The sequence below is a fragment of the Anomaloglossus baeobatrachus genome, chromosome 3 (assembly GCF_048569485.1).
Source record: "Anomaloglossus baeobatrachus isolate aAnoBae1 chromosome 3, aAnoBae1.hap1, whole genome shotgun sequence".
Taxonomy (NCBI): domain Eukaryota; kingdom Metazoa; phylum Chordata; class Amphibia; order Anura; family Aromobatidae; genus Anomaloglossus; species Anomaloglossus baeobatrachus.
This window is the reverse complement of record NC_134355.1, coordinates 484,780,692-484,807,193: the sequence shown is the minus strand read 5'-3', so window position 1 is coordinate 484,807,193 and position 26,502 is coordinate 484,780,692. Positions and strand designations below refer to the sequence as shown.

The 26,502-nt window shown below is 42.9% G+C and overlaps 1 protein-coding gene across 1 annotated transcript in view; it reads left to right on the top strand.

The window, feature by feature from the left end:
- TMEM212 (transmembrane protein 212) overlaps window positions 1-26,502 on the top strand; it is a 45,076-nt gene that overhangs the window by 16,705 nt on the left and 1,869 nt on the right. The window contains exons 2-3 of the mRNA XM_075338553.1: window positions 17,734-17,793; window positions 21,222-21,545. Coding sequence (XP_075194668.1) covers window positions 17,734-17,793; window positions 21,222-21,545 — 384 coding nt within the window. The remainder of the gene's footprint in view (window positions 1-17,733; window positions 17,794-21,221; window positions 21,546-26,502) is intronic.

Genomic DNA, 26,502 nt, shown 5'->3' with positions numbered 1-26,502 from the left:
CCATCCTGCTATATACCTCCATCCTGCTCATATACCCCTATCCTGCTCATATACCCCCATCCTGCTCATAATATACCCCCATCCTGGTATGTGCCCCCATCCTGCTATATGGCCTGTATCCTATGGCACAGAAAAAAATAAAAAAAATTATTCACCTTTCCTCATTCCCTGCAGCATCGCTCATCTTCCTGTCTGTGTCAGCAGCGCCGCTGACCTGTGTGGAGCCGGCCACCGTTCCCCTGCAGCATCGCGATGTCCTTCTGTCTGCCGGCTCGTTGATGTGTGTGGAGCCATGTGCGCACAGCGATGACGTCATCGCTGTGCTCACTGCTCTCTACACAGATCAGCTGGTCAGCAGACAGGAGGACATCGCGATGCTGCAGGGATCAGTGGTCGGTGAGTATACCATACTTTTTCACTGCCCCCTGCACTGGTGATGATGCGTGGGGAGCAGTGAATACAGCCGCACATGATCCCTCCATTCTGTAGTTGCCAGTTGGTGATCACGCGGGCCGGCTGTTTACTATGTGAGCACCCCCCACCCATCATCCCGCCCACCTGTCAGCGCCGCCTTCATCCCTGAGAGATGATGGGCGAGAGGATACATATGAAATGAGCGGGCCCACATGGTCACGGCAGGCGCTGGTACAGCCTGCTCGTGCCGCCAATGACCCGCTCCACCGCAGTACCCTCATTCCCCGCAGCCCTACATTCAGGCTACAAGATGCACCCCCCAGTTTCCCCCCAACATTTGAGGGAAAAAAAGTGCGTCTTTTAGTCCGAAAAATACGGTATATTTCAATCGTCATTACATATTGTACTATTTCCATGTGTCACTATTTTTATACTATACCACTATATGCTCCCTTTTTTAAATTGTTGTTTATGAATTTGTGAATAAAAGTTTGATTTTATATTACCTTATAAATCTAAATTTTAATTTGAATTATCTTGCTAGTATTTTGTAAATCCATCTTTGGCTTTCAACACTACCTGAATCCTTCTGTGCATGATCTCGATCAGATTCAAGCATGTCTCGAAGGAAATCTTATCCCAGATCTCTTCTGCACGTTCCCAATGTTGTTGGTGCATATTAGTCGACTCACTTGGCTATGTATACGATTTTTTCTTCAACTCTGCTCACAAGTGTTCGATTAATGTCTGGGGACTGTGGGGACTAATTCAGTATGTCTATGTCATTGTTATTGAACGATTTCTTTGTCAATCTCCACATATGGTTTGAGTCGTTGTTCTGTTGGAACACTATGCCATCCTTTTTATACCCATAGTACTTAAGGTTATGAAGTAACTTGCCTTTTAAAATACTCACATATAGCTCAGCATTCAGACCACCATTAACATTTGTTCCTAACATTTGTGCTTACCATTCGGCATGTATCATGAAACTTAGTCATAAATGGCTGTCTGATCCATATGATTCAAGCTGGGTCGCTATAGAGAAGTCTCTAAATTCAAATAGATCTTTGATATCTCTAATCATTGCTAACCTAGCCCACCTGAATTGGCCTTTACCCAAACCACTTCTACTTAAATCAACTGTTAAAATATGGAGAGTTCTTCTAAAAATTACAAAAGATAAATCACCACGTGAACCCTTAAACATTCCGCTAGAAGTTCTGGAAATAATAAATCCTAAACTAGAGCTATCTTATTGGAAAGAAAAAGGGATCTCTGACTTGGATAGTATAATGTCCGGAAAAACATTGGACACCTTACCAGAGATTCAAAAGAGATTTGATCTTCCTGAGGAGGAGCTTACTAAGTGGAATAATGTTGATTGCTTGCTCAATCACAGGAAAGAGATTGTGTTCAAATTCCCAAGGACTGTTATTAAATTGTGACATGACTCGAAGAATATGGCGGTATGGAAAACATGTAATATTTATAGTGAATTTAATGAGGATAAGGATGTCCACAGGGGCTCTGGCTTGGTTGCGTGGGAAAAAGAACTTAGCAAGACATTTGATGACACACAAATTGAATACGCACTGGACATTACCTATTCTAACTCGTTTTGTTCTTCTCTTCAGGAATCCTACTTTAAAATGGTCTCAAGATGGTATCTCACTCCCCAAAAGTTGAATTTCATATCCCCTTCTAATTCGCCATTGTGTTGGAGAGGATGTCTAGAAGTTGGGAGTTTGTCACATATATTTTATTTCTGTCCAAAATTGAAAAATTTGTCAGGAGACATCCAGTTACTGTTATCTCAAATTACCAAATTGTCATTAAAACTAGAACCAGAACTCATATTATTATCAATAGGCCTAGAGAAAATCCCTAAGAAATTTTAGCATATTGTTTGTCATATTGTCTTAACCACTAAACTTTTATTAGCTTCAAGATGGCGAAAAGAAACTATTCCCACATTAGCGGAGGTCATAGATAGGGTGTCAACCCATAGTGTCTTCGAATTTAAACTAGCTGTTAGAGAGAATAATATGGGAAGATACTGTAGACGATGGAACTCCTGGACAACTACTTTCAGTCCAGAACTGCATACACCTGAATCTCCTTAATATACATCTCATTGTAAAGGAAAAAGCTTAAACATTTAGATCACACAAGATCTCATTATATTAAAAATGTATTGGTTAACTGCGCATCTCACCTCGGGTTATCTGTAGTTTTTACTACAGTTTATGTAGTTGTTAGTTGTAGGTGTAGTTTCTATTGTCCGGTGGCTCAGTGGTTAGCACTGCAGTCTTGCAGCGCTGGAGTCCTGGGTTCGAATCCCACCAAGGACACCATCTGCAAGGAGTTTGTATGTTCTCCCCGTGTTTGCGGGGGGTTCCTCCGGATACTCACGTTTCCTCCCACACTCAAAAGACATACAGATAGGGAATTTAGATTGTGAGCCCCAATGGGGACAGTGTTCCTGATGTATGTGAAGCGCTGAAGAATATGTTAGCGCTATATAAAAATAAGGATTTATTTATTATTTTATTTAAATAAGATTTGTTATGCAATCTTAAAATAATGTTTTGACTCAATTAATTAATTTATACTATCTTATTGAAAATTGTAATAATATGCTTATTGAGATTGTAGAGATTAATCTGTTCTCCCTGCCTTCTTTCCATTCCCACATCTAACCTTTTTCACTCCTTCCTTGTCCTTTCCGCCACTAATATCTTGAATAAAGGCAGTCTTCAAGCTTTCTTTCCTTCCTCCCCTCCCTTCCCCACTCTATCCCAAGTAAGATGTTCGTTTTTCATGTAAAAATTTCAATAAAGCTCTTTGGAAACAGACCACCACTAATCTTAGTCAAGTATTTAACGCCATTAGCTGTGAAACAAACCCATATTATCAGGCTTCCTCCATCAAACATGACAGTTCTTTCAATTTCTTGATCCGTTAGCCTCTTTTTCCCTTGTTGCTTCCAAACCCATTTGCACCAATTAGAGCCTAGCTGATTGTCTTTCGTTTCATCGTTACAAATCACCCATTTCCAATCTTCTACTGTCCACTTTTCATATCTTTGCAAACTCAAGCCAATGCTTCTTATGATGCTATTGAAGTTGAGGCTTCTTTACCTTTTTTTGGGCCACAATTCCAGACTTGTGTAATGTGCATCACACGGTGTTTGCATGGATATCTGTGCTCTCACTATTATGAAGCATACGAGCCACCTCCACTGCCGTGTGTGTTGCACTAGAACTTATAGACCTTGTGAGGAGCCGTGTTGACTCCAATATTTTGCCTGGACATCCACCTCTTGGCTTTTGAGTGGATGTATGGACTTCATTTTGTATTCTTCCAACTGTCTTGACACTAACATGATGCAGTTTGGCAATCTTCTTGGTCAAGAGACCACTATTGATTAACTGTATGATGCTATATCTCTTTTCTTGAGAAATCTTCTTTATGGTTGTTCCTCGATAAAAAGCAGGGAGTTTTTGCTTGGATAATAACCTATATACAGTATATCATCAGCCTCTATATTCCATATATTCAGCCATCAGCATCTATATTAAATATATACACAGCCAACAGCCTGTGTCCTCTATATTATATTTATAGTGAGGAAAATAAGTATTTGATACACTGACAATTGTGCATGTTTTCCTACCTACAAAGAATGGAGAGGTCTGTAATCTTTATCGTAGGTACAGTTCAACTGTGACAGAATTCAGAACCCCCCCAGAAAATCACAATGATAGCGACAGTTCAACTGTCACAGAATTCAGAACCCCCCAAGAAAATCACATAGTATGATTTTTAAATAATTAATTTGCATTTTATTGCATTGAATAAGTATTTTATTACCCACCAACCAGCAGGAATTCTGACTCTCACAGACCTGTTTTGTTTTTTTTTAAGAAGCCCTCCAATTTTGCACTAATTACCTGTATTACTTGCACCTGTTTAATCTTGTTACCTGTATAAAATACACCTGTCCACACATTCAATCACACTCCAACCTCTCCACCATGGCCAAGACCAAAGACCTGTCTAAGGACACTAGGGACAAAATTGTAGGCCTGCACAAGCTGGTATGAGCTACAGGACAATAGGCAAACAGCTTGTTGAGACAGCAACAACTGTTGGCACAATTATTAGAACATGGAAGAAACACATGACGACTGGCAATCTTATTGGGTCTGGTGTTACATATAAGATCCTACCTCTTAGGGTTCTTTTCCACTTGCGTACCGCTTCCGATGCGAGAGCATTGGAAGCGATATGGTAATGACCCTCTGCTGCGTCAGCCGAGGGTCATGCGACTGTGATGTGATCTTGCGATCGTATCACAGCATAGGAGAAGAGGGAGGGAACACTTTCTCCCATCTCCTCCGCTGTCTATCTCTGCGTATATCACACTGCAGTCACATAACATGCGAGCGTAGTGCGATATTTCACATGCTCCCATAGGCCTGTATGGGGGTGCGTGAGCCGAAACTCGCTGCCAAATGCAGCATGCTGTGATTGCACCGAGAGCACAATTCGTGTCGAGAAATAAAAGGAAAGAGGAAACTGCCTCATTGATTACACTGGTGCAAGTGCAATCCGATTTTTTTTTTCATTGGATCGCACTCACACCAGAAAATCGCAAGTGGAAAAGAAGATTAGCGTAAGGATGATTGTGAGAAATGTCAGGAATCAGCCCAGAACTACATGGAAGGATCTGGTCAATGCCCTGAATAGAGTTGGCACCACAGTCTCAAAGACTTCAATTAGTAACACGTTGTCATGGATTAAAATCCTGCAGGACATGCAAGGTCCCCCTGCTCATGCCGGCAAATGTCCAAGACAGTTTGAAGTTTGCCAATGACAATCTGGATGATCCAGAGGAGGCATGTGGCCAGATAAGACCAAAATAGAACTTTTTGTTATCACTTCCACTCGCCGTGTTTGGAGGAAGAAGGATGAGTACAACCTCAAGAACACCATCCCAACCGTGAAGTATGGGGGTAGAAACATTATACTTTGAGGGTGCTTTTCTGCAAAGGGCACAGGTCGACTGCACTCTGTATTGAAGAGAGGATGGATGGGGTCATGTACCACGTGATTTTGACCACAATTCTCCTTTCCCCAGCAAGAGCATTGAAAATGGGTCGTTGCTGGGTCTTCCAGCATGACAATGACCTGAAACATACACCCAGGGGAACTAAGAAGGGGCTCCATAAAAAGCATTTCAAGGTCCTGGAGTGGCTCATCCAGTCTTCAGACCGGAACCCAGTAGAAAATCTTTGGAGGGAGCTGAAACTCAACGTGGCCCAGTGACAGTCTTGAAACCTGAAAGATCTAGAGAAGATCTGTATGAAGGAGTGGGCCAAATTCCCTGGTGCAGTGTGTGCAAACTATGAACTACATGAAACATCTGACCTCTGTAATTGTAAACAAAGGTTTCTGTATCAAAAATTAAGTTCTGTTTTTCTATTGTATCAAATACTTATTTTATTGCATAAAATGGGGATTCTGTCTGAAACCGTTGAAGTGTATCTGTGCGCCCCTGCGGCTCCAGTCACCACAGAGTAGTGCACCTTATTTAAGGTGTGGTATTCAACTTGGGTAAGGAGGGGGTTGATTGCCGGTGTTCCACATTCATACTTTACATACAGTTTAGGAGCCTTCTCACTGGGGAGCTGGACTAGGGTAGGCAGGGGGATCGGCCAACATGAAGCTTGGGACTTCTCGGACACTAGGACAACCACCTGGGGGGCGGGTTCCACTTGGGTAGAAGTAGGAGCAACTTCACACAATCTTCAGTCAGTCTACCCGGGACTTCAGTTCTGGCGACACGACACAACCACCTTCTTCCTTTTTCTTCTCTCACGGGGCCTGTGGCTTGGCTTGGAGTAAAATGCTCAGCCCAGGTTCCTCACTACTGGAGGGGCAACTCTTACAAAAGACATTTTCCAAACACCGGTGGCTTCTTCCAACTTATCCGAGATCGACGGGGTCCATCACAGCTGGTGACCGGTACTACCCGGGCGTGGGGCTAACAGTGAGTAAAACAACCTGGAACCACAGCAGCCAACTCGGACTCTTCTTATTAACGGCCCCCGCCACCACTACTGCAGCCCTCATCATCCTCCCCGGGGCCTGCTCCACCTGTGGGGAGCGAGACCATCTTTGCTGCTACTACCATCCACCCCAAAGGACAGCAACGGCGGCTAATCCCTGGCCGCGTACTACAGGTGGCATCATGACAACAACCCCCATCATCACCTCCTACCCCATTTTATGTTTAATATATCTTTTTTATTATTATTATTATATATTTGTATCAAAACAAGGGTACAAAAAGTATAATTGTCAATTAACAGTTAAAATTCTTATAGTGTATGTTTATACTGATGAGGCAGTCCAACAATAAGTTTCGACGCTTATGGCATCCTCTGCATATAGGAAATAAGGTTTCTGGGGTCTCGTCGGGATCCAATTAATGTTATACTGATCCCTGAAACCCTATGGGAGCGTCACTTTTCCAAGAAAAAAAAACAAAAAAAACCACGACAATAAGAAAGCCCCTCATATTAATTGTCTTTCATAAACTGTAACATATGTGATTGTCTTATACTACTTAACTATAAGAAACAGGTTCAGGAACTCCTACTCTAGGATTCCTTAAGATAGAATACAAGAAAGATTAAATAGAAAGAGATAGAGAGAAGTAAGACATAAAGCAGGAAGGGAGAATAAGGAGAGGAAAGAGAAAAAGAAGATAGGAGAAAAGTATTACCATGATGTCACCCCACCAATCACCTCGGTCACAAGACCCACTCATCGTAGACCCCTTCTATTCTAAAATACCTTGAGTTACCCAGATCTGAAATTGTTGAGATTCTCTAAATTCAATCCAGGGATACCAGATTGTGAACCAAGTCTGAATTGTGTTTGTGTCAGATGCCCTCAGCTCCTCCATACGACGTAGAGTATCTATTGCTTCGACCCAATCTACTCTCTTCAACTCATAAGTTGTTCTCCGGTGTCTAGGAATAATCTGTCTCATTGAGATTACGAAGTAAGATAGCAGATCTTTACGTATTTTGGGGACTGATCCATTAAACATGGAAAGTAATGCTATCTCTGTCGTAGGGATCACTTCCAAGTGTGTAAGATGGTTATATAGGGAGAAAATTTCATCCCACAGTTTTCTAATCACTGTGAATGTCCACCAAATGTGTAGCATTGTCCCTGGTGATCCCCGACACCTCCAACACTCGTCGGCAACCTCTGGGAAAATCTTATGAAGTTTGTCTGGAGTTCTATACCATCTAGATAAGATTTTATAATTTAGTTCTTGTATCCTACTGGATACTGTTAATTTGTGTGTTAAGGTGAAAGTTTTGTTCCAAATTTTTTCAGGAAAAATACGACCAACTCTCTATGCCACTGGTCTACGTATCTGGGCAGGCCCCCTCCCCCACTCTGTAGCGACACTATTTTATAGATTGTAAAGATAACATGAGTTGGTGTCTCCTGAGCAATACATAGCCTTTCAAAATGGGTCATTCCCTCATCAGATCTGGACCCCAGTGTCAAAGAATCCACGTAGCTTCGGAGTTGAAGATAAAGAAACCAGTGTCCCGGTTCCGTCCTTCTATCTCCCAATAGGGAGTTCAATGTTCTACAAGCTGTGGAGGACACTACATCCCTAACACGGGGAATTCCCATTGTGTATCTTCTATTCATGGTGCGCCATGTGCCAATTAGGGAGAGGAGGAATGGAGTCAGTTCTATGTTCGATAAATGATCACCCGAAGACAACCAAAAAATTCCCAATGCACTAGCTGGAGCCAAAGTATGTTCCATTTCTACCCATAATTTATTCGCTTTATTATGTAATAGATCTAGAATACAGTTTCTAACTGCCGCCGAATGGTAAGCTTTAAAGTCTGGTAGTCCCGTTCCTCCCTCTCACCGGGAGCGTATTACTAGAGAATGTTTCAGACAAGATTTGGTACAGTGCCAGGTAAAATGCCGTATCATCCTTCTTAGTTTAAGGAAGAAGGGCTCTCCCAAGTTGTACGGGATGGTCTGAAATAAATATAAAACTCTGGGTAAAATATCCATTTTTATAGTGTTAATTCTACCAAACCAAGAGATTGGGAGATTGTGCCAATTTGTGAGGTCCCTCTGGCTGGATTGCAAAAGGTCTGTAAAGTTTAGATCATATATGGTTTGGGGGTCTGCTGGTATTTTAATCCCTAGATATTTAATAAAGCTACTACTCCATTTAAATGGGAAGGAAGGTTTAAGTGTTCTCTCTTCTTCAGAAGAGAGTGACACATTTATTATCTCCGTTTTCTGGAGGTTGACCTTAAAATTGCACAATCTACCAAATTTCTCAAACTCCACCAGAACAGCCGGTAAGCTTATCCTTGATTGAGTAACATAGAGCAGTAAATCGTCTGCAAACACAGCCATCTTATTGGAACAGGGACCCACTTGTACTCCACTGATTGAAGGATTCCTCCTAATAGCGTTTGCTAAAAACTCCATCACTATGTTGTATAAGTATGGGGACAATGGGCACCCCTGTCTGGTACCGTTTCTAATCTCAAGTGGGCTGGACAAGCGACCATTTATGCTCACCTGAGCTGTGGGAGCTTGGTATAGTGCCATTATCCAATTTCTCAACCGAGGGCGAATCCCTATCCCCTGGAGTTAGGCATCAAGGAAACCCCAACGAACCCTATCTAATGCTTTTTCAGCATCTACCGTTAAAAAGCAAGCATGGATTTTTTCCTTTCTAGCCCATGAAATCAAATACATGGTTCTAATGGTGTTGTCCCATGCCTCCCTCCTGGGAACAAACCCCACCTTATCCTTGAGGATTAATTTTGGGATACATGGCTGTAGGCGAAGTGCAATCATCTTGGAGTATAGTTTAACATCGATGTTAATAAGCGATATTGGTCTGTAGTTGGCACATAGTAAGGGGACCCTCCCTGGCTTGGGAATAACCGCTATTCGGGCTTGGAAAGATTGTTTAGGAAAGCCACATATTTTCGATATAGAATTTTAAGCTTTCAGCATCAGAGATCCACATGCCTCACCACATAGTTTATAAAACCGAGGAGTGAGGCCATCTGGACCTGGACTCTTCCCTACTTTGAGAGCTCTGGTAACTTCTTTAAGTTCTGATTCCATAAAGTCAGCTTCCAACTCCTCTGCCTCTTCCACCCCCAACCTCCCTGGATTATTTTCTTGTATGTAATCTCGCGTGTCCCGGTCAAAATTTACACCATCTGACGTATGTTGTGATGATATGTTATATAATGATGCATAATATTTCTTAAATTCATCTAGGATGTCAGATGTGGAATGGATCTGGGTCCCCGACTTTGTGTTAAGAGTAAGAATCGGAGGCTGTGCCTGTCTGGGATGTAGAGTCTGGGCAAGCAGTCTTCCACTTTTGTCTCCAAATGCAAAGAAATTTTTCCAAGCTTTGTCTCTGGTACACAAGGATTTTTGGTCTAAGATGGATAAAATTTGGTGACGCAAAGTAGATATCTCTGCTTTGAGGATGTCGTTTGGTGTGTTTTTATTTATTGTTTCTTTCAGACCCAGTTGTAATAATAATTCCTTTAACTCCATCGATCTTTCCCTCTTAAGTCTTGAACCATGAGAGATACAGATGCCTCTAATTACACACTTCAGGACTTCCCACTTTATTGGGTCAGGTGTCGGGTCCTGAAGTTTGTAATTGCTGTGTGGATCTCTTCTAGACACACATCATTTTTCAGTAAGTTGTCATTAAGTCTCCAAGTATATCCCGAACCGCTTCTATCTAAGATTCCCACCTCTCCATAAACTGGCGCATGATCTGACCACAAAAAGGTATCCAATGAACATTTGGAGTGTTGTCTAAGAGATCATGGGAAATAAATAAATAGTCTATTCTCGTGTAACTATTACAGCGCCTACAAGTAATATTCAACCCCCTGCAGATTTAGCAGGTTTGATAAGATGCAAATAAGTTAGAGCCTGCAAACTTCAAACAAGAGCAGGATTTATTAACAGATGCATAAATCTTACAAACCAACAAGTTATGTTGCTCAGTTAAATTTTAATAAATTTTCAACATAAAAGTGTGGGTCAATTATTATTCAACCCCTAGGTTTAATATTTTGTGGAATAACCCTCGTTTGCAATTACAGCTAATAATCGTCTTTTATAAGACCTGATCAGGCCAGCACAGGTCTCTGGAGTTATCTTGGCCCACTCCTCCATGCAGATCTTCTCCAAGTTATCTAGGTTCTTTGGGTGTCTCATGTGGACTTTAATCTTGAGCTCCTTCACAAGTTTTCAATTGGGTTAAGGTCAGGAGACTGACTAGGCCACTGCAACACCTTGATTTTTTCCCTCTTGAACCAGGCCTTGGTTTTCTTGGCTGTGTGCTTTGGGTCGTTGTCTTGTTGGAAGATGAAATGACGACCCATCTTAAGATCCTTGATGGAGGAGCGGAGGTTCTTTGCCAAAATCTCCAGGTAGGCCGTGCTATCCATCTTCCCATGCATGCGGACCAGATGGCCAGGCCCCTTGGCTGAGAAACAGCCCCACAGCATGATGCTGCCACCACCATGCTTGACTGTAGGGATGGTATTCTTGGGGTCGTATGCAGTGCCATCCAGTCTCCAAACGTCACGTGTGTGGTTGGCACCAAAGATCTCGATCTTGGTCTCATCAGACCAGAGAACCTTGAACCAGTCTGTCTCAGAGTCCTCCAAGTGATCATGAGCAAACTGTAGACGAGCCTTGATATGACGCTTTGAAAGTAAAGGTACCTTACGGGCTCGTCTGGAACGGAGACCATTGCAGTGGAGTACGTTACTTATGGTATTGACTGAAACCAATGTCCCCACTGCCATGAGATCTTCCCGAAGCTCCTTCCTTGTTGTCCTTGGGTTAGCCTTGACTCTTCGGACAAGCCTGGCCTCGGCACGGGTGGAAACTTTCAAAGGCTGTCCAGGCCGTGGAAGGCTAACAGTAGTTCCATAAGCCTTCCACTTCCGGATGATGCTCCCAACAGTGGAGACAGGTAGGCCCAACTCCTTGGAAAGGGTTTTGTACCCCTTGCCAGCCTTGTGACCCTCCACGATCTTGTCTCTGATGGCCTTGGAATGCTCCTTTGTCTTTCCCATGTTGACCAAGTATGAGTGCTGTTCACAAGTTTGGGGAGGGTCTTAATTAGTCAGAAAAGGCTGGAATAAGAGATAATTAATCCAAACATGTGAAGCTCATTGTTCTTTGTGCCTGAAATACTTCTTAATACTTTAGGGGAACCAAACAGAATTCTGGTGGTTTGAGGGGTTGAATAATAAATGACCCTCTGAATAAACTTTTCACAATTTAAAAAAAAAAATAAAAAAAGAAATAACATTCTTTTTTGCTGCAGTGCATTTCACACTTCCAGGCTGATCTACAGTCCAAATGTCACAATGCCAAGTTAATTCCGAATGTGTAAACCTGCTAAATCTGCAGGGGGTTGAATACTACTTGTAGGCACTGTATGTTCTAGTGAATGAAAGCTATAGTCCCTGACTCCGGGGTGCAAGATCCTCCAAAGATCTACCAGTCTAAGAGACACCAACTCTTTTTTAAGTCTACGTATCGCAGAGTGAGGGACAGCTGACCTTCCCGAAGACGAGTCCACTGCTGGATCCAGAATCATGTTGAAGTCCCCACCAAGGATAATACGGGAACCGCCGGTGAATTCTGAGAGTTTCCCAAATACCTCTAAAGCGAATGCCACCTGTCTCTGGTTTGGAGAATAAACATTAGCAATGGTATAAATACTGCCTAAAAAAGATATCTTAAGTAAGAGATAGCGTCCATCCAAGCCGAAGCAAGAATCAACTACTTCAGGTTGAAAGGACCGATGAAATGCCACCGAGACCCCACATGCCTTACGGTCCGGGTGGGGGCAATGGAACCATGTTGGATATTTTTATATTTTACAGCTGGGAACACCACCTGATCTGAAGTGTGTCTCCTGTAACATAACAATTTTAATATTCTGTTTATGAAAACGGTACATGGTCTGGCTCCTTTTTTCCGGCTTGTTTAAGCCCTTAGCATTATATGTGCAGAAGGTTATGTGTGACACCATGGTATAGAGAATGTTTAGTGATAGTGTAAAGAGGAAAAAGAAGAGAAAGGAAGGTAGTGAAAGAAGAGAAAGTAGAGGTTAACAAAGGAAGAAAAATGTTAACCTGCGGGTTAGTTCAAGAAAAATTCTCAAACAACTATATTGACTTTTGTAAAGTACAGCAAGACGCTGCAACCCTAGGAGGTGAGAGAAGCCTCCAGCAACAGGTTGGAGCCCCCGCCCTCCGGACTAGTGCACATACTATGGGGTATCTATAACTCCTCCCGCCCAGGCATTTTGTGGATGGGAAGGCCCGAGACACCCCAATTTGAGACTGTATGGAACACAGAGACTAATAGAAAATCCTTATATAACAAAATATCAATCAGGAAATATAGCATCTTGAAAATAAGAGCTCAGATAATGATTGGAACTAAATTCTGATATAATATGAGCTTTCAATAAACAGAAGACAGATGCATTAAGTATTATCTCTCTGTTGGAGAGACGAACAACATGTGTAAGGTCAACATCGGTGAGCATATTGCGGAAAAAATAAGGGGATGACCCTGATCCCCCTTTTTAACTCCATCAACCAAACTTGGCCGCACAAGTCCCATCAGCGATAGCCAGACTGTGGGGATCTTCTGCCACTCTTGGTTTGAACTTGATTCCACTGCTCTCTAGGTGGAAGAGGTGCCGGTGTTTTCGGTGTTAGCCAGTCCGGTAGATTAATCATGGGCAGCTCAAAAGTCCCCAAAAACTTTGAGAGATCTCCCAGGCCTTTGAGAGTTTCCGTTTTCCCATTTTTCCTTGCTGACAACTGGAAAGGGTACCCCCATCTGTATGGGATATCCTTGTCTTGTAGAGCAGAAAGCAGTAGTCTCAGGGCCCTGCGCAGCTGCAAGGTTCTGCGTGCCAGATCTGGAAGAACCATCAGGGTAGTCCCTTGGTAGGAGCCCGCCCCATTGTCCCTGCAGCTCTTGAGAATAGCTTCTTTCTCTCTATAGAAATGGATTCTACAAATTACATATCTTGGGCGTTCAGGGTCAGATGGTTTAGGACCCAGTGCCCTGTGAATCTGGTCTATATCAATATGCTGTGCCGGGTCTATCTGGAAGAGATTGTTGAAGTATTTTTGAGCCCACTACTCTAGCTGTGCTGGTTCCACTGATTCCTTCAGCCCCCTTATGCGAAGATTGTTATGGCAGTGGCGATTTTCTATGTCATCCAAGTGGGTTAGAATGTCCTGTATTTGTAAGGAATGATCTGACAACACTTGGTGATGAGTGTCTAATTGGGAGAATATTTGCTCTTGGGCTTCTTCTATTTCAGTCATCCTCTGACCCACTTGCTTAATTTCTGACTGCAGGTTGTACATATCCTGTTTGTGTGAGGCTTTCAGCTCCCCCAGCAGGGAATCCATCTCCCTCCTTGTTGGTATAGCTCTTATGTGTTATTTCCGGTCCCAAGGTTCATCCTCTCCCTGAGTTACATTCAGGGCTGGGCTCCCATTCCCTCCCTTTGAATATCGCTGAGGTCGGGGCCCCCCTCCAGGACTCTGCTATGCCATGTTATTATGTGATTGCTTATGAGAAAGTTTTGCAGCAGCAGCAGTGGTACTCCCCCCCCCTCCCGCGTTTGCAGCCTCTGGAGCCTTTGTGCTGGGATTCTGGCCTTCCCTGTCTGGAATATTTTGTGAGGCTTGTCCTGCCTGTTTACTGGTCTCCCTGTGGGTCTCTATTTGGTGAGTTTGGGGCTCAGTGGTCGGGGGAAGAGTTGCCCTACCAGCATTGGCGTCCAGGTCCTGTGAGGCCTCCGTGTCATCCTGCAGCTGCGCGTGTCTCCCAGCCGCCGCCATCTTGATTAGGAGACTGCTGGTCTGCTGCTGAGTCTGAGAGCTGAAATAACGGGGAATTCCTGCTTCTTCCGCCTCCGCAGCCGCTGCCTCCGCTGTCCGCCCTCTCCTGCGTACCATCGCCTGTCTCCTGCTCCTGATGGTCGGCCTCTGTGTCTCCTTATGTCGTCAGGTAAGCGGGAGCTCCGTCTCCCTGCGTCTTATCGTGCTATCGGCTAGATCCGCCCCCCTACCCCATTTTATTGTGGACACCTCAGGGCATGAAACCGGGCAGGCCACCGCGACATCCCAGACCTCCACCCGGTGACGAGTAACAGGTACGAGACCAGACCTGAATCCCCTGCCCCCTGGGTGCCACATATCTGTGATAAAAATGACAGACCTCTCCATTCTTTGTAGGAGGGAAAACTTGCAAAATCAGCAGTTTAGCAAATACTAATTTTCCTCACTATATAGCCAGCAGCCTGTATACTCTATATCATCCTCATATTACCCTCACCTACTGTATCCTTACCTATCCCTTGTAGACTGTGAGCCCTCGCGGGCAGGGACCTCTATCCTCCTGTACCTGTCTGTGTCTTGTATTGTTTATGATTATTGTACGTGCCCTATTATGTATACCTCTTTCACATGTAAAGCGCCATGGAATTGATGGCGCTATAATAATAAATAATAATAATATCATAAATATATATATGTGCGCGTATGGCTGATGATTCCGTCTGGGGATCCTCATTTTGATAGCCCAAAAAATGGAGCGTGCAGATTTTTTCCGGCTGTCAAGATGATGACTGTGCTGCATAGTGGAGCCAAACAGTGATGTGAAGTTTTTCCAAGAGTGGCGATGGGATCGTGGAAGTTTCGAGGGGTGGAGACAGGGCCGGGGTGAAGCCTGGTCGAAGTCTCAAGGGGGTCTGAACATTTTTCCAGTATGGGGTCCTGAAATTCCTGGTGACAGCCCTGACTCCACTAACCTGTTATGAAATCTATCTAAATGTTATTGGCTTGATGTGGAGGTCGCAATTAACTCAGCAGCTGGTAGACTATGTTGAGTGCTACAGTATACCAGCTGGTGGAAGAGCAGAGGTTGCAGTGCCCTGGGTGACTGGTGTTGACTGATAAAGAGGTTACCGTGTTCTGCTCACTATATCAGCATATATAGCTCTCTACAGAAAATCAGCACATTCTTGACATATCTGCACTGATTGAAGTGTAAACATATGATTTATAAGTGTATCCAGATTTATTACTGAGAACATGTACACCACACACACTGTTCTAAGAAAAATGTGAAACCCATACTTGCAAAATGTCAAATATCAAACTTACAAGTGTAGAGCAACGTAGCATACTTCTTATCACTGTTTTATTACTTCTCCATATATTATATCAGCTCTTACAGTTTTATATATACTTAACAAATGTCTCTGCAATTCTGTTTCCATATTTTAATTAGAAATATTTGGTCAGGCATTTAGTTTCAATTACAGTCAATAACAGAAGTCACCAGAGATGTCATAGTACTGAGGGTAGGGCACATGAATTTAATTAGCACATGCTCTACCCCACAAAGGAAGGGGAATTGCCCAGAAGGCAATTTGACCATATTGTCAGAAGTGAGACTCACCCGGGTCTCTCCCAGGCAAAAATTTTAAAGCAGACTAATGTTTCAAGATATGCTGTTCAAGCTGTTTTTAAAAAGCACCAAAAAATGGACAACGATGAGGACAGTAGACCAAGTTACCGTATTTTTCGGATTATAAGATGCACTTTTCCTCCCAAAAATTTGAAAAGAAGGGGTGCGTCTTAAAATCCTAATATAGCTTACCGGGAGGTGGTGAATTGGCACTGTGCTGGCTGCTGTATGGCTAGCTGTCTGTGCGGGCAGCCGGCTGTGTGGGCAGCCAGCTGGCTTCCTTTCTATGTGAGCGGGTGGCTGCCTGTCTCTCTGTACGGGCGGCTGGCTGGCTGCCTCTCTGTGCAAGTGGCCAGCTGACTGCCTCTCTGTGCAGGCGGCCGGCTGTCTGTCTGTCTGTCTGTGTGGGCGGGCAGGTGGCTGACTGTGCGGGCTGCAGTGTCTGTGTGGAGTAGGGTGGTGCAGCGGGTGTCCCAGATGCTTTGGCTTCAAATAATAGTGCCCAGAGTTGGTGCATGCACAGATGGAGCTCTCGGCTCATGATCTTGTCATTGAGCTGAGAGCTCAATCTGCACACGTACAGCTCTGGGCGCCATTTGTTTGAAGTCCACACCACCGACAGAGCATCTGGGACACCCGCCACTCTGGCCTGCTCCACAAAGCCAGCAAAGCTCGACCACTGCCAGCTCAGCCCCCACCGATGCCAGCACAGCCCCCACCGCTGCCAGCACAGCCCTCACTGCAGCGCCTGCAGTATTGCCCTACTATAGCATCGTCCCTGCCTCCTATGACTCCACTCCACCACCGCTGTCGCCCCCTCTCCGGTAAGACAACACCGGAGTATAAGACGGACTTCATTTTTTTTTTATTTGGGCGAACCTCAATACTGGAAGACTTATAATTGCTCAGAAAATACACATGGGCGAGAAGAAAAAAAAAGCGGGAGGATCCCGCTGACCAGAAGACCTTACACACTACAGGAAAGAGAGGAAGAGAGAGGAACTCACTGATCATAAGACTTTATATACTACAGGAGAGAGGAATCTACTGACCATAAGAGCTTACATTCTACAGGAGAGTGGAACCCACTGATCATAAGACCTTACATAATACAGGAGAGAGAAGGAGAGAGAAATCTACTGATCATAAGAGCTTACATTCTACAGGAGAAAGAAGGAGAGAGGAACCCACTGATCACAAGAGCTTACACTTTGCAGGAGAGAGAGAGAGGATCTGTTGAGCATAAAAGCTTACACTGTACGGCAGAGAAAGACCTAGCGACTGCAGAGATGGAAAATAGCTCTGCCGTACAAACTATGCTCCACTGGAATCTATGATGGCTCACATATTGACCACCACTCTACAAGGTATGATAATCCATAAGATATCATAGCTTCAGGTCATTATGGGGAGATTTCCGCGGCAATGCAAAATGATGTTAGCCAAATCTCTGATGCTTCAGCAGTGTGGTAAATGTGCTAAGCAAATTGTTTTTTCGACTAACAAATTGAATCTCAAGGTATTAGAATTTGTGCAAAATTTCAGGAAATTCATCTTAAACCCAATTCTATGAGGATAGATCCACTCATCTCTAATATTTATTATTATTATTACTAAAGTTATTCAGAATGTTTAAGATTATCTTAATATGTTAAATATCCTTTTCTCTCACAGGCCCTTTCAGTTGGCATTCTTACACTCTTGGCTTATAGTGAATGGACTCAAAGATCGCTGGTAAGTTTTCATTTAACAAGATTTAATTTTTTATACTAATGTAACTTATAAGAATGTAATTTATGATATGTTATTCACAAGTAAAGAAGTCAACTGTAATTCTCAATAGCTTAAAAACACTCAAATAAAAAAAGAAACAAACATTTTAATCTTACATAAAGTTAGTTCCAGAAATAGTTGGACAGTGACTGAATCTTCGTGATTTGTCCTCTGCATGCCACTATTTTTATTTAAAGGGAACCAATCATCAGGATTTTCGCATATAACTGAAAGCCAGTGCTATACTGGCACTATCATGCTGATTCTATACATATCTTTAGTTGTCAGCTAGGATGTATAGGTTTTGAAATCCAAGAAAGTAAAGTTTGTGTTAGGTCATACCCATGTGACCAGAAGGGGCGGGGCCTCAAACAGAAAAATGCTGCTTCCTGGTATCAGCTTTCTTGGCTGAAGCCCAGCTCCTTCTGATCACATGGGTATGACCTCACACAGGTCCTGCTAGTGAAAAGTTACATCAATTGTATAATACTTATGCTAATTCTAACAGGGGGAGGGAATACCTATGAATACCCCCCAGATATTATCTGATCCTCAGCTGTTGTCACTCAATAAGCTGGTGATTTTATAAACTTTACTTTCTTGGATTTTAAAACCTAAACATCCAAGCTGACCACTAAAGGTATGTATAGAATCAGCCTGATAGTGCCAGAACCGCACTGGCTTTAGGTTATATACGAAAATACTGGTGATTGGTTCCCTTTAAAGTGAAACACCTGAGATGCAATAGAAGTGCAGACTTTCAGGCTTAATTAAAGGAGCTGAACAAAAATATCTTGTTAAATGTTTAAACTGCAACCATTTTTCTACAAAGCCTCCTCATTTAAGGGGTTTAGAAGTAATTGGACAAATTAACTTTACCATAAATAAAATGTTCACTTTTAATACTTTGTAGAGAATCCTTTGCAGGCAATAACTGCCTGAAGTTTGGAAGCCATGGATGTCACCAAACGCTGAGATTCCTCCTTTTTGATGCTTTGCAAGGTCTTTATTGCAGCTGACAGTTGTAGCTTGTGTGTGGGTTGTGCCTGAAGTTTTATTTTAATGCATGTTTAATAGGGTTGGGATCTGGTGTTTGACTCTGCCATTGCAGAAAAGTACATTTTTTTGCCTTAAAAATTCCTGGGTTGCTTTGACAGTATGTTTTGAGTCATTGTCCATCTGTATTGTGAAGCGCTGTCCAATCAGCCTTGCTGCATTTGGTTGAATCTGAATAGAAGGCATAGCCCAGTACAATGCAGAATTAATCGAGCTGCTTCTGTCTTCAGTCACATCAACAATAAATACCATGTTTCCCAGAAAATAAGACCTACCCTGAAAATAAACCCTAGCAGGAATTATCATCATTTTTGGCATAAGGGTTAAATGGAAGCCCAAGACCGAAAATAAGGCCTAGTTGTGGTTTAATAATGAAGTGTCCTTGCAGCTTAAAAAATTAAAGAATACTGCAGGACACTTCATTATAACAAGCAGATAACCCCAAAAAAAAGAAAAGAAAGAAGACCCCGCAATCATACTAACCAGACGCCGAGCAGGAGCACCTGCAGTGGAACGAACACCCACACACATCAGATCGCACACCCACATACATTAGATTTCACACCCACACACATCAGATCGCACACCCACACACATCAGATCCCACACCCTCACACATCAGATTGCACACACTCCCACATTAGATCACACACACAAACATCAAATCACACACCAAATCACACACAGAATAACACACGTCAAGTCGTACACACATGCCGCAAGTCCTCCATGCATTCCACCACACGTCCTCACGCAGCACTGCACTGCATCCCAGATTCCTCTGCCAGTCGTAAGAAAGGAAGCAATCAGTATTGCTGGATGTGGTGAGTGTGTGTGATTGTGTGTGTAGTCTAATGTGTGGGTGTGCAATCTGATGTGTGTGTGTATGAGTGTGTGTGTGTGTGTGTGCGTGATCTGATGTATGAGAGTGTTGGCCAGAAGCAGAACCGCGTGGAGCATACCTGCTGGGAGCGCCCACCGAAAATTGTAAGAGGACCTGGGAGTGACGCAGATGCCCGAGGTCTGGTAAGTTTGATTCTCCTGGAAAGGGGGATCTACATTTTTTGAGGGGTAAACTTTTCCCCAACCATGTTTCCCCAAGAATAAGCCCTACTCTGAAAATAAGCCCTAACATATTTTTTGGGGCAAAAAAAATATAAGACAGTGTTTTATTTTCGGGGAAACATAGTACCACTTACCCAGTGCCATGGGAAGTTATGCCATCACACTGCCTTCACCATGTTTTATAAAGGATGTGATGTGCGTTGGATCATTTACCGTTCCAAGCCTTCTCTATACTTTCTTCTTCCCATCTTTCTGATACAGGTTGATCTCAATTTCGTCTGTACAAAGAATGCTTTTCCAGAACTGGGTTGGCTTCTTTCCATGTTTTTTTGCATAGTCTAACCTGCCTTTCTATTCTTAAGGTTTTGCACCTTGTGCTGAACCCTTTGTATTTGTTTTCATGAAGTCTTCTCTTTATGGTAGACTTATATACTGAAACACCTACTTTCTGGAGTGTTCTTCACTTGTGTGAATGTTGTGTTCTGTGAATGTGTTGGCTTTTCTTCACCATGGAAAAGATTCTGTGATAATCCATTACTGTTGTCTTCTGTGGATGTCCAGGCCTTTTTGAGATTTGAAGCTCACTACTGCTCTCTCTGTTTTGCAGAATTTACCAAACTGTTGATTTGGCCACTCCAAACATTTCTACTACCCCCTGATGGTTTTTTTTTCTTTTTTGCAGCGTAATGATGATCTGTTTCTCTTCATTTGAAAGCTCCTTTGACCAGAAGGTGTGCGTTAACAGCAACAGCTTCCAAATGCAATTGTCACACTTGGAATCAGCTCCAGACCTTTTACCTGCTTAATTGATGATGGATTAATGAGGGAACAACCAATTAAAGAGCTTTTGAGATGATTGTTTAATTAATTTTTGTCCCTTAAAAAAGAGACAGCATCATTTTGAAGAGGGATGATGACAAAAATGTTACTCCATTTAGGATGTGAATACCCTCAAAGCTGAGAGTCTGCACTTTTAGACCACATTAATTCTTTAACTGTATCTTGAATGTGTTTTGGTGAACAGTTAATATGCCAAAACCTGTGTCACTGCCCAAGTATTTCTGGACCCAACTGTAAATAGTATTTGTTATGGGGAGGCAGAGCCTAAGCTAGGTACAATTTGCTGCCCTAGATCTGTATGGGAACGATATAACCAAGGATCTGTCACCCACCAGCCTTAGCTAAGTTTCTGATGAGTGCCTACATGCAGGAAAGCAGTTGGCTGAATGTATACAGTGAAAGTTGACAATGTTTTGTATGTTTTGCAGTGGGAATCCACATTTACACTGAGCCTTTTAAGTATCATTGGAACGCCTGTTCAGTTTACAGTGGCTATTGCATCCATACTTATTGGGCCATATTGTTACTATACGTTTGCTGGGATGTCATCAACCAATTACATTGGCTATGCAATCAAATATCCTTTTCCATATGCAAAGTTTCAGAATGTATGCCAAGAACCTCTTCACTATGAATGGTATCATCTTGCTTTACAAATCGTCGACCTGATTTCAAGTGTTTGCATTATGTGCTCATCATTAGCTTTGCTGATCAAGCTATCAGCCAGGATCCTACGAACAGGCACTTTAAATGTAAGTAGTTTGGATCTTGTTTTTGTAAACCTTAGTTTTGTTGCAGTACTTAAAGGGAAATTGACACATGAGCGTCTTCTTGCTGCACCAGCTACAACATGATTCTCGATTAGGGTTAGAAATAGTGCTGACTACTGGGGTGCCACTCTGTTAGATCCATAATACAAGAGTAAATATTGCTAGATGCTTCACCCCCTGGAAAGGAACACGCGCATGCTGGAGTATCGAAACCAACTTGTACACAATCTTAAGAGTAGTTTTCTCCCAGACAGTAATAAGGCACAAAGTCTACATCGCTGTTCTAGACTTTCAACTATGGGAACCTCAATTTGTTGTAGCATAAACATTAGCAGCAGTAGTTTAAGTGGCAGAAGCAATTTCTGTGAGTTGTGGCACACATTTTTTAGACCATCTTGTGCACCAGTAGAACAGAGTACAAGTCTGACACAGTGAATGACTGGAGAGGATGGTGCAGGAGTGTCTAGAGCTCAATATTGTTGACATAAGGGTGAGTTTCGACACTTTTGCAGTTTGGTCTTCAAAAATGAAAGAGTGGCCGGAGCTCGCCAATCACGCCTCGGACATTTTGTCATGCCCAGCAGCCAGCATTCTCTCAGAATCTGTATTCAGCGCTGCTGGTGGTGTTCTGACGGATAAGCACATTCAGCTGTCCCATGAAGGTGTAGTAGACCAACTAACTTTCATCAAGATGAACAATTCATAGATCTCCAATGACTATTCCACCCCAGTCGCAGACTGTGAAGACTTTGAAGACTAGGTTATGGTGTAGTTTTCATTGTTCTGCATTGATCTTGCATTATTGCAGTCTGTGACACATTTGTTGTGGCTTCTGTGGCTACTATTGCTACTGCTGCTGATGTCAAGTGCCTTAGTGGAGCAACTAGAAAACTGTGTGTCCACCGCTGTTACTTTAACAATTTGGCTTTTTTTTATGTATAAAGCACCTAATATTCCTCCCAGTCCTCCTCCTTGTGCTTCCTCCTGAGTCACAACAAGCCACATATTTTGGAAACTTAGAGACTCCAAGTTGGGTTTCCAAGTTGTATATTGTCTGTAGTGGCAGGGATCTTAGCGCTCCAAGCCTACACCTGTCACTTATCCATCTGTTAGTGTTTAATTCTTGAGATAGAAATTCTGAGCCAAGCCTTGTTCCAGTTCTTGTCCCATGCATCCATGCTGCGCTATTATACTATTTGTACTCTGGAGCAATTGATGCAACTTTTACTGGAGTCTGCCCCTACTTTTTGGAAATGTGGAGACTCCAAGTTGGGTCTCCAAGTTGTGTGTTGTTTGTAGTACCAGGGGTCTCAGAGCACCAGGCCTACATCTATCACTCATTCACCTCAATATTTCTTAGGTTAATAGTCTAGGAAACTAATAGCTGTGCCACAACAGTGTGGCGGCAATGTAAAACGATTTACACTGCTTTGGCAGCTTTTGGGCCCGCCTAAAGGTGTTGTTTATGTCTTTGTATTTGCCACCCATTGAATTCAATGAAGTTGGGATATGTTGGTTGAGCTGTTCGTCGAACTGTTCGGTGAAGTCGACAAACATGAACCAAATCGAACCATGGGAAGTTTGCTCAGCTCTAGTTATGTACCATATTATGATATTAAAATATCTTTACTATATCCCACAGAAATAGGTCCTCATACAGGTCTGCTGGCCCAAAAAGTTATAGTGCTCAGAATATGGCAATGAATGGTTTTTTTTGTTTTTTTTTATGAAAAAACATTATTAGTGTTTAAAAGTAGCAAGACATTGAAAAAATTATATATGGTAAATCTGGTATCCCTGTAATCCACTGACCCGAAGAATAAAGCTGTGTTATCACTTATACCTCTTGTCAATTAGCATTAAAATAAAAACAATTCTTAAACTGCTGTTCATTCTGCCTTCCAATAGTCAGATTAAGGCGTAGTTCACATTTATCCTGTGTTTCAAGCTGAGCACTTACATCGGCGTTTCTATAGAAATCCCCCCAAAACGTGATTCAGATGAAACCCCAGATGTAATCACACACTAATGAGGCACACTGAGACACTTTGGACTTTGTCTAACCTATGATCTGGCACAGTACAGTAATTTTAGCCCTCTTTTAAGCGCACAAAAGTGTGATTGAACATAGTTGTCTGTATACCTAACAAGAAATATACCCCCGGAACAGAACAGCTTCACAGAACAACTGTAGTTATACTGAGAATAAATTACACACAGATGAACTCAATTTACTAATTATGTGAATTCTGAAGGCAATTTGTCACTTACGATTTTATTTAGGGGTGTCAGACTACAGGGGGCTAAATATAAATGCACATCACAATTTTCAGATTTATATTTTTAAAATATTTAGAAAACCATGTATTATTTCCTTTACACTACACAAATACTTGCTACTTAGTGTTGGTTTATCACATAAAATCTCAATAAAATAAATTTTAAGGGAATCTGTCAGTAGGTTTTGCTGTGTAATTTGAGGACAGCATGCTGTAGAGGTAAAAACACAGAATTCAATGATGCTTCTCTTATCAAGCTGCATGCTGTTGTTTACTTGCAATTATTGTTTTAGCACCAGGACTTTATCATTGCTCGGACTATATTGGCTTATGCCTGGTTGTCCGACACGCCTCTCCTGTGATAAGCACCTCACTGTCTATAGACTTTGTACATATAGAGACTGGTGTGGGCATGGGCAGCTTTCTCAGCTCTTCTGCATTGCTAAATCTACAAACTTTGATTATGTCAATGCCACGGTACCCAGTAAACTAAGTGATGCATTGCTGGATTCAAGGTTTCTTTACTTACATTATGCTTCTCTCAGATGAGGAAGCAAAAACCTGCTGACAGATTGCCTTTATGTTTGTATGTAACATGAAAAAATGTGGAAAGTTCATGCGGTATGCAAACATTTTCATGTCAATGCACATCAACTGAATGGCCGCCATGTAATACTATGTTTATTCTAAAAAAATCTGCTGGCAAAATATTCATTCTAGAACTAATTTACATAATTAATTGGGCTTTCAAGTAACTCTCAGAATAGGGTGTTCAATATACAGTGCTGGCCAAAAGTATTGGCACCCCTGCAATTCTGTCAGATAATACTCAGTTTCTTCTTGAAAATGATTGCAATCACAAATTCTTTGGTATTATTATCTTCATTTATTTTGCTTGCAATGAAAAAACACAAAAGAGAATGAAACAAAAATCAAATCATTGATCATTTCACACAAAACTCCAAAATTGGGGCAGACAAAAGTATTGGCACCCTTAGGGGCACTTTGCACACTACGACATCGCAAGCCGATGCTGCGATGCCGAGCGCGATAGTCCCCGCCCCCGTCGCAACTGCGATATCCTTGTGATAGCTGCCGTAGCGAACATTATCACTACGGCAACTTCACATGGACTCACCCGTCCTGCGACCGTCGCTCTAGCAGGCGACCCACCTCCTTATTAAGGGGGCGGGTCGTGCGGCGTCACTGCGACGTCACACAGCAGGCGGCCAATAGGAGCGGAGGGGCGGAGATGAGCGGGATGTAAACATCCCGCCCACCTCCTTCCTTCCGCATATCCTACGGAAGCCGCAGTGACGCCGGTAGGAGATGTTCCTCGCTCCTGCGGCTTCACACACAGCGATGTGTGCAGCCGCAGGAGCGAGGAACAACATCGGACCGTCGTGTCAGCGTAATCATGGATTACGCCGACGCTGCACCGATGATACGATTACGACGCTTTTGCGCTCGTTAATCGTATCATCGAGCCTTTACACACTACGATGTCGCATGCGATGCCGGAAGTACGTCATTTTCAATTTGACCCCACCGACATCGCACCTGCGATGTCGTAGTGTGGAAAGCCCGCCTTAGCCTAATACTTGGTTGCACAACCTTTAGCCAAAATAACTGTGAACAACCGCTTCCGGTAACCATCAATGAGTTTCTTACAATGCTCTGCTGGAATTTTAGACCATTCTTCTTTGACAAACTGCTCCAGGTCCCTGAGATTTGAAGGGTGCCTTCTCCAAATTGCCATTTTGAGATCTCTCCACAGGTGTTCTATGGGATTCAGGTCTGGACTCATTGCCGGCCACTTTAGTAGTCTCCAGTGCTTTCTCTCAAAACATTTTCTAGTGCCTTTTGAAGTGTGTTTTGGGTCATTGTCCTGCTGGAAGACCCATGACCTCTGAGGAAGACCCAGCTTTCTCGCACTGGGCCCTACATTATGCTGAAAAATTTGTTGGTAGTCTTCAGACTTCATAATGCCATGCACACGGTCAAGCAGTCCAGTGCCAGAGGCAGCAAAGCAACCCCAAAACATGAGGGAACCTCCACCATGTTTGACTGTAGGGACCGTGTTCTTTTCTTTGAATGCCTCTTTTTTTTCCCTGTAAACTCTATGTTGATGGCTTTTCCCAAAAAGCTATACTTTTGTCTTATCTGACCAGAGAACATTCTTCCAAAACATTTTAGGCTTTCTCAGGTACGTTTTGGCAAACTCCAGCCTAGCTTTTTATGTCTCGGGGTAAGAAGTGGGGTCTTCCTGTGTATCCAACCATACAGTCCCTTTTCATTCAGACACCGACGGATAGTATGGGTTGACACTGTTGTACCCTCGGACTGCAGGGCAGCTTGAACTTGTTTGGATGTTAGTCGAGGTTCTTTATCCACCATTCGCACAATCTTGCGTTTAAATCTCTCGTCAATTTTTCTTTTCCTCCACATCTAGGGAGGTTAGCCACAGTGCCATGGGCTTTAAACATCTTGATGACACTGTGCACCGTAGACACAGGAACTTTCAGGTCTTTGGAGATGGACTTGTAGCCTTGAGATGGCTCATGCTTCCTCACAATTTGGATTCTCAAGTCCTCAGACTGGTCTTTGGTCTTTCTTTTCTCCATGCTCAATGTGGTACACACAAGGACACAGGACAGAGG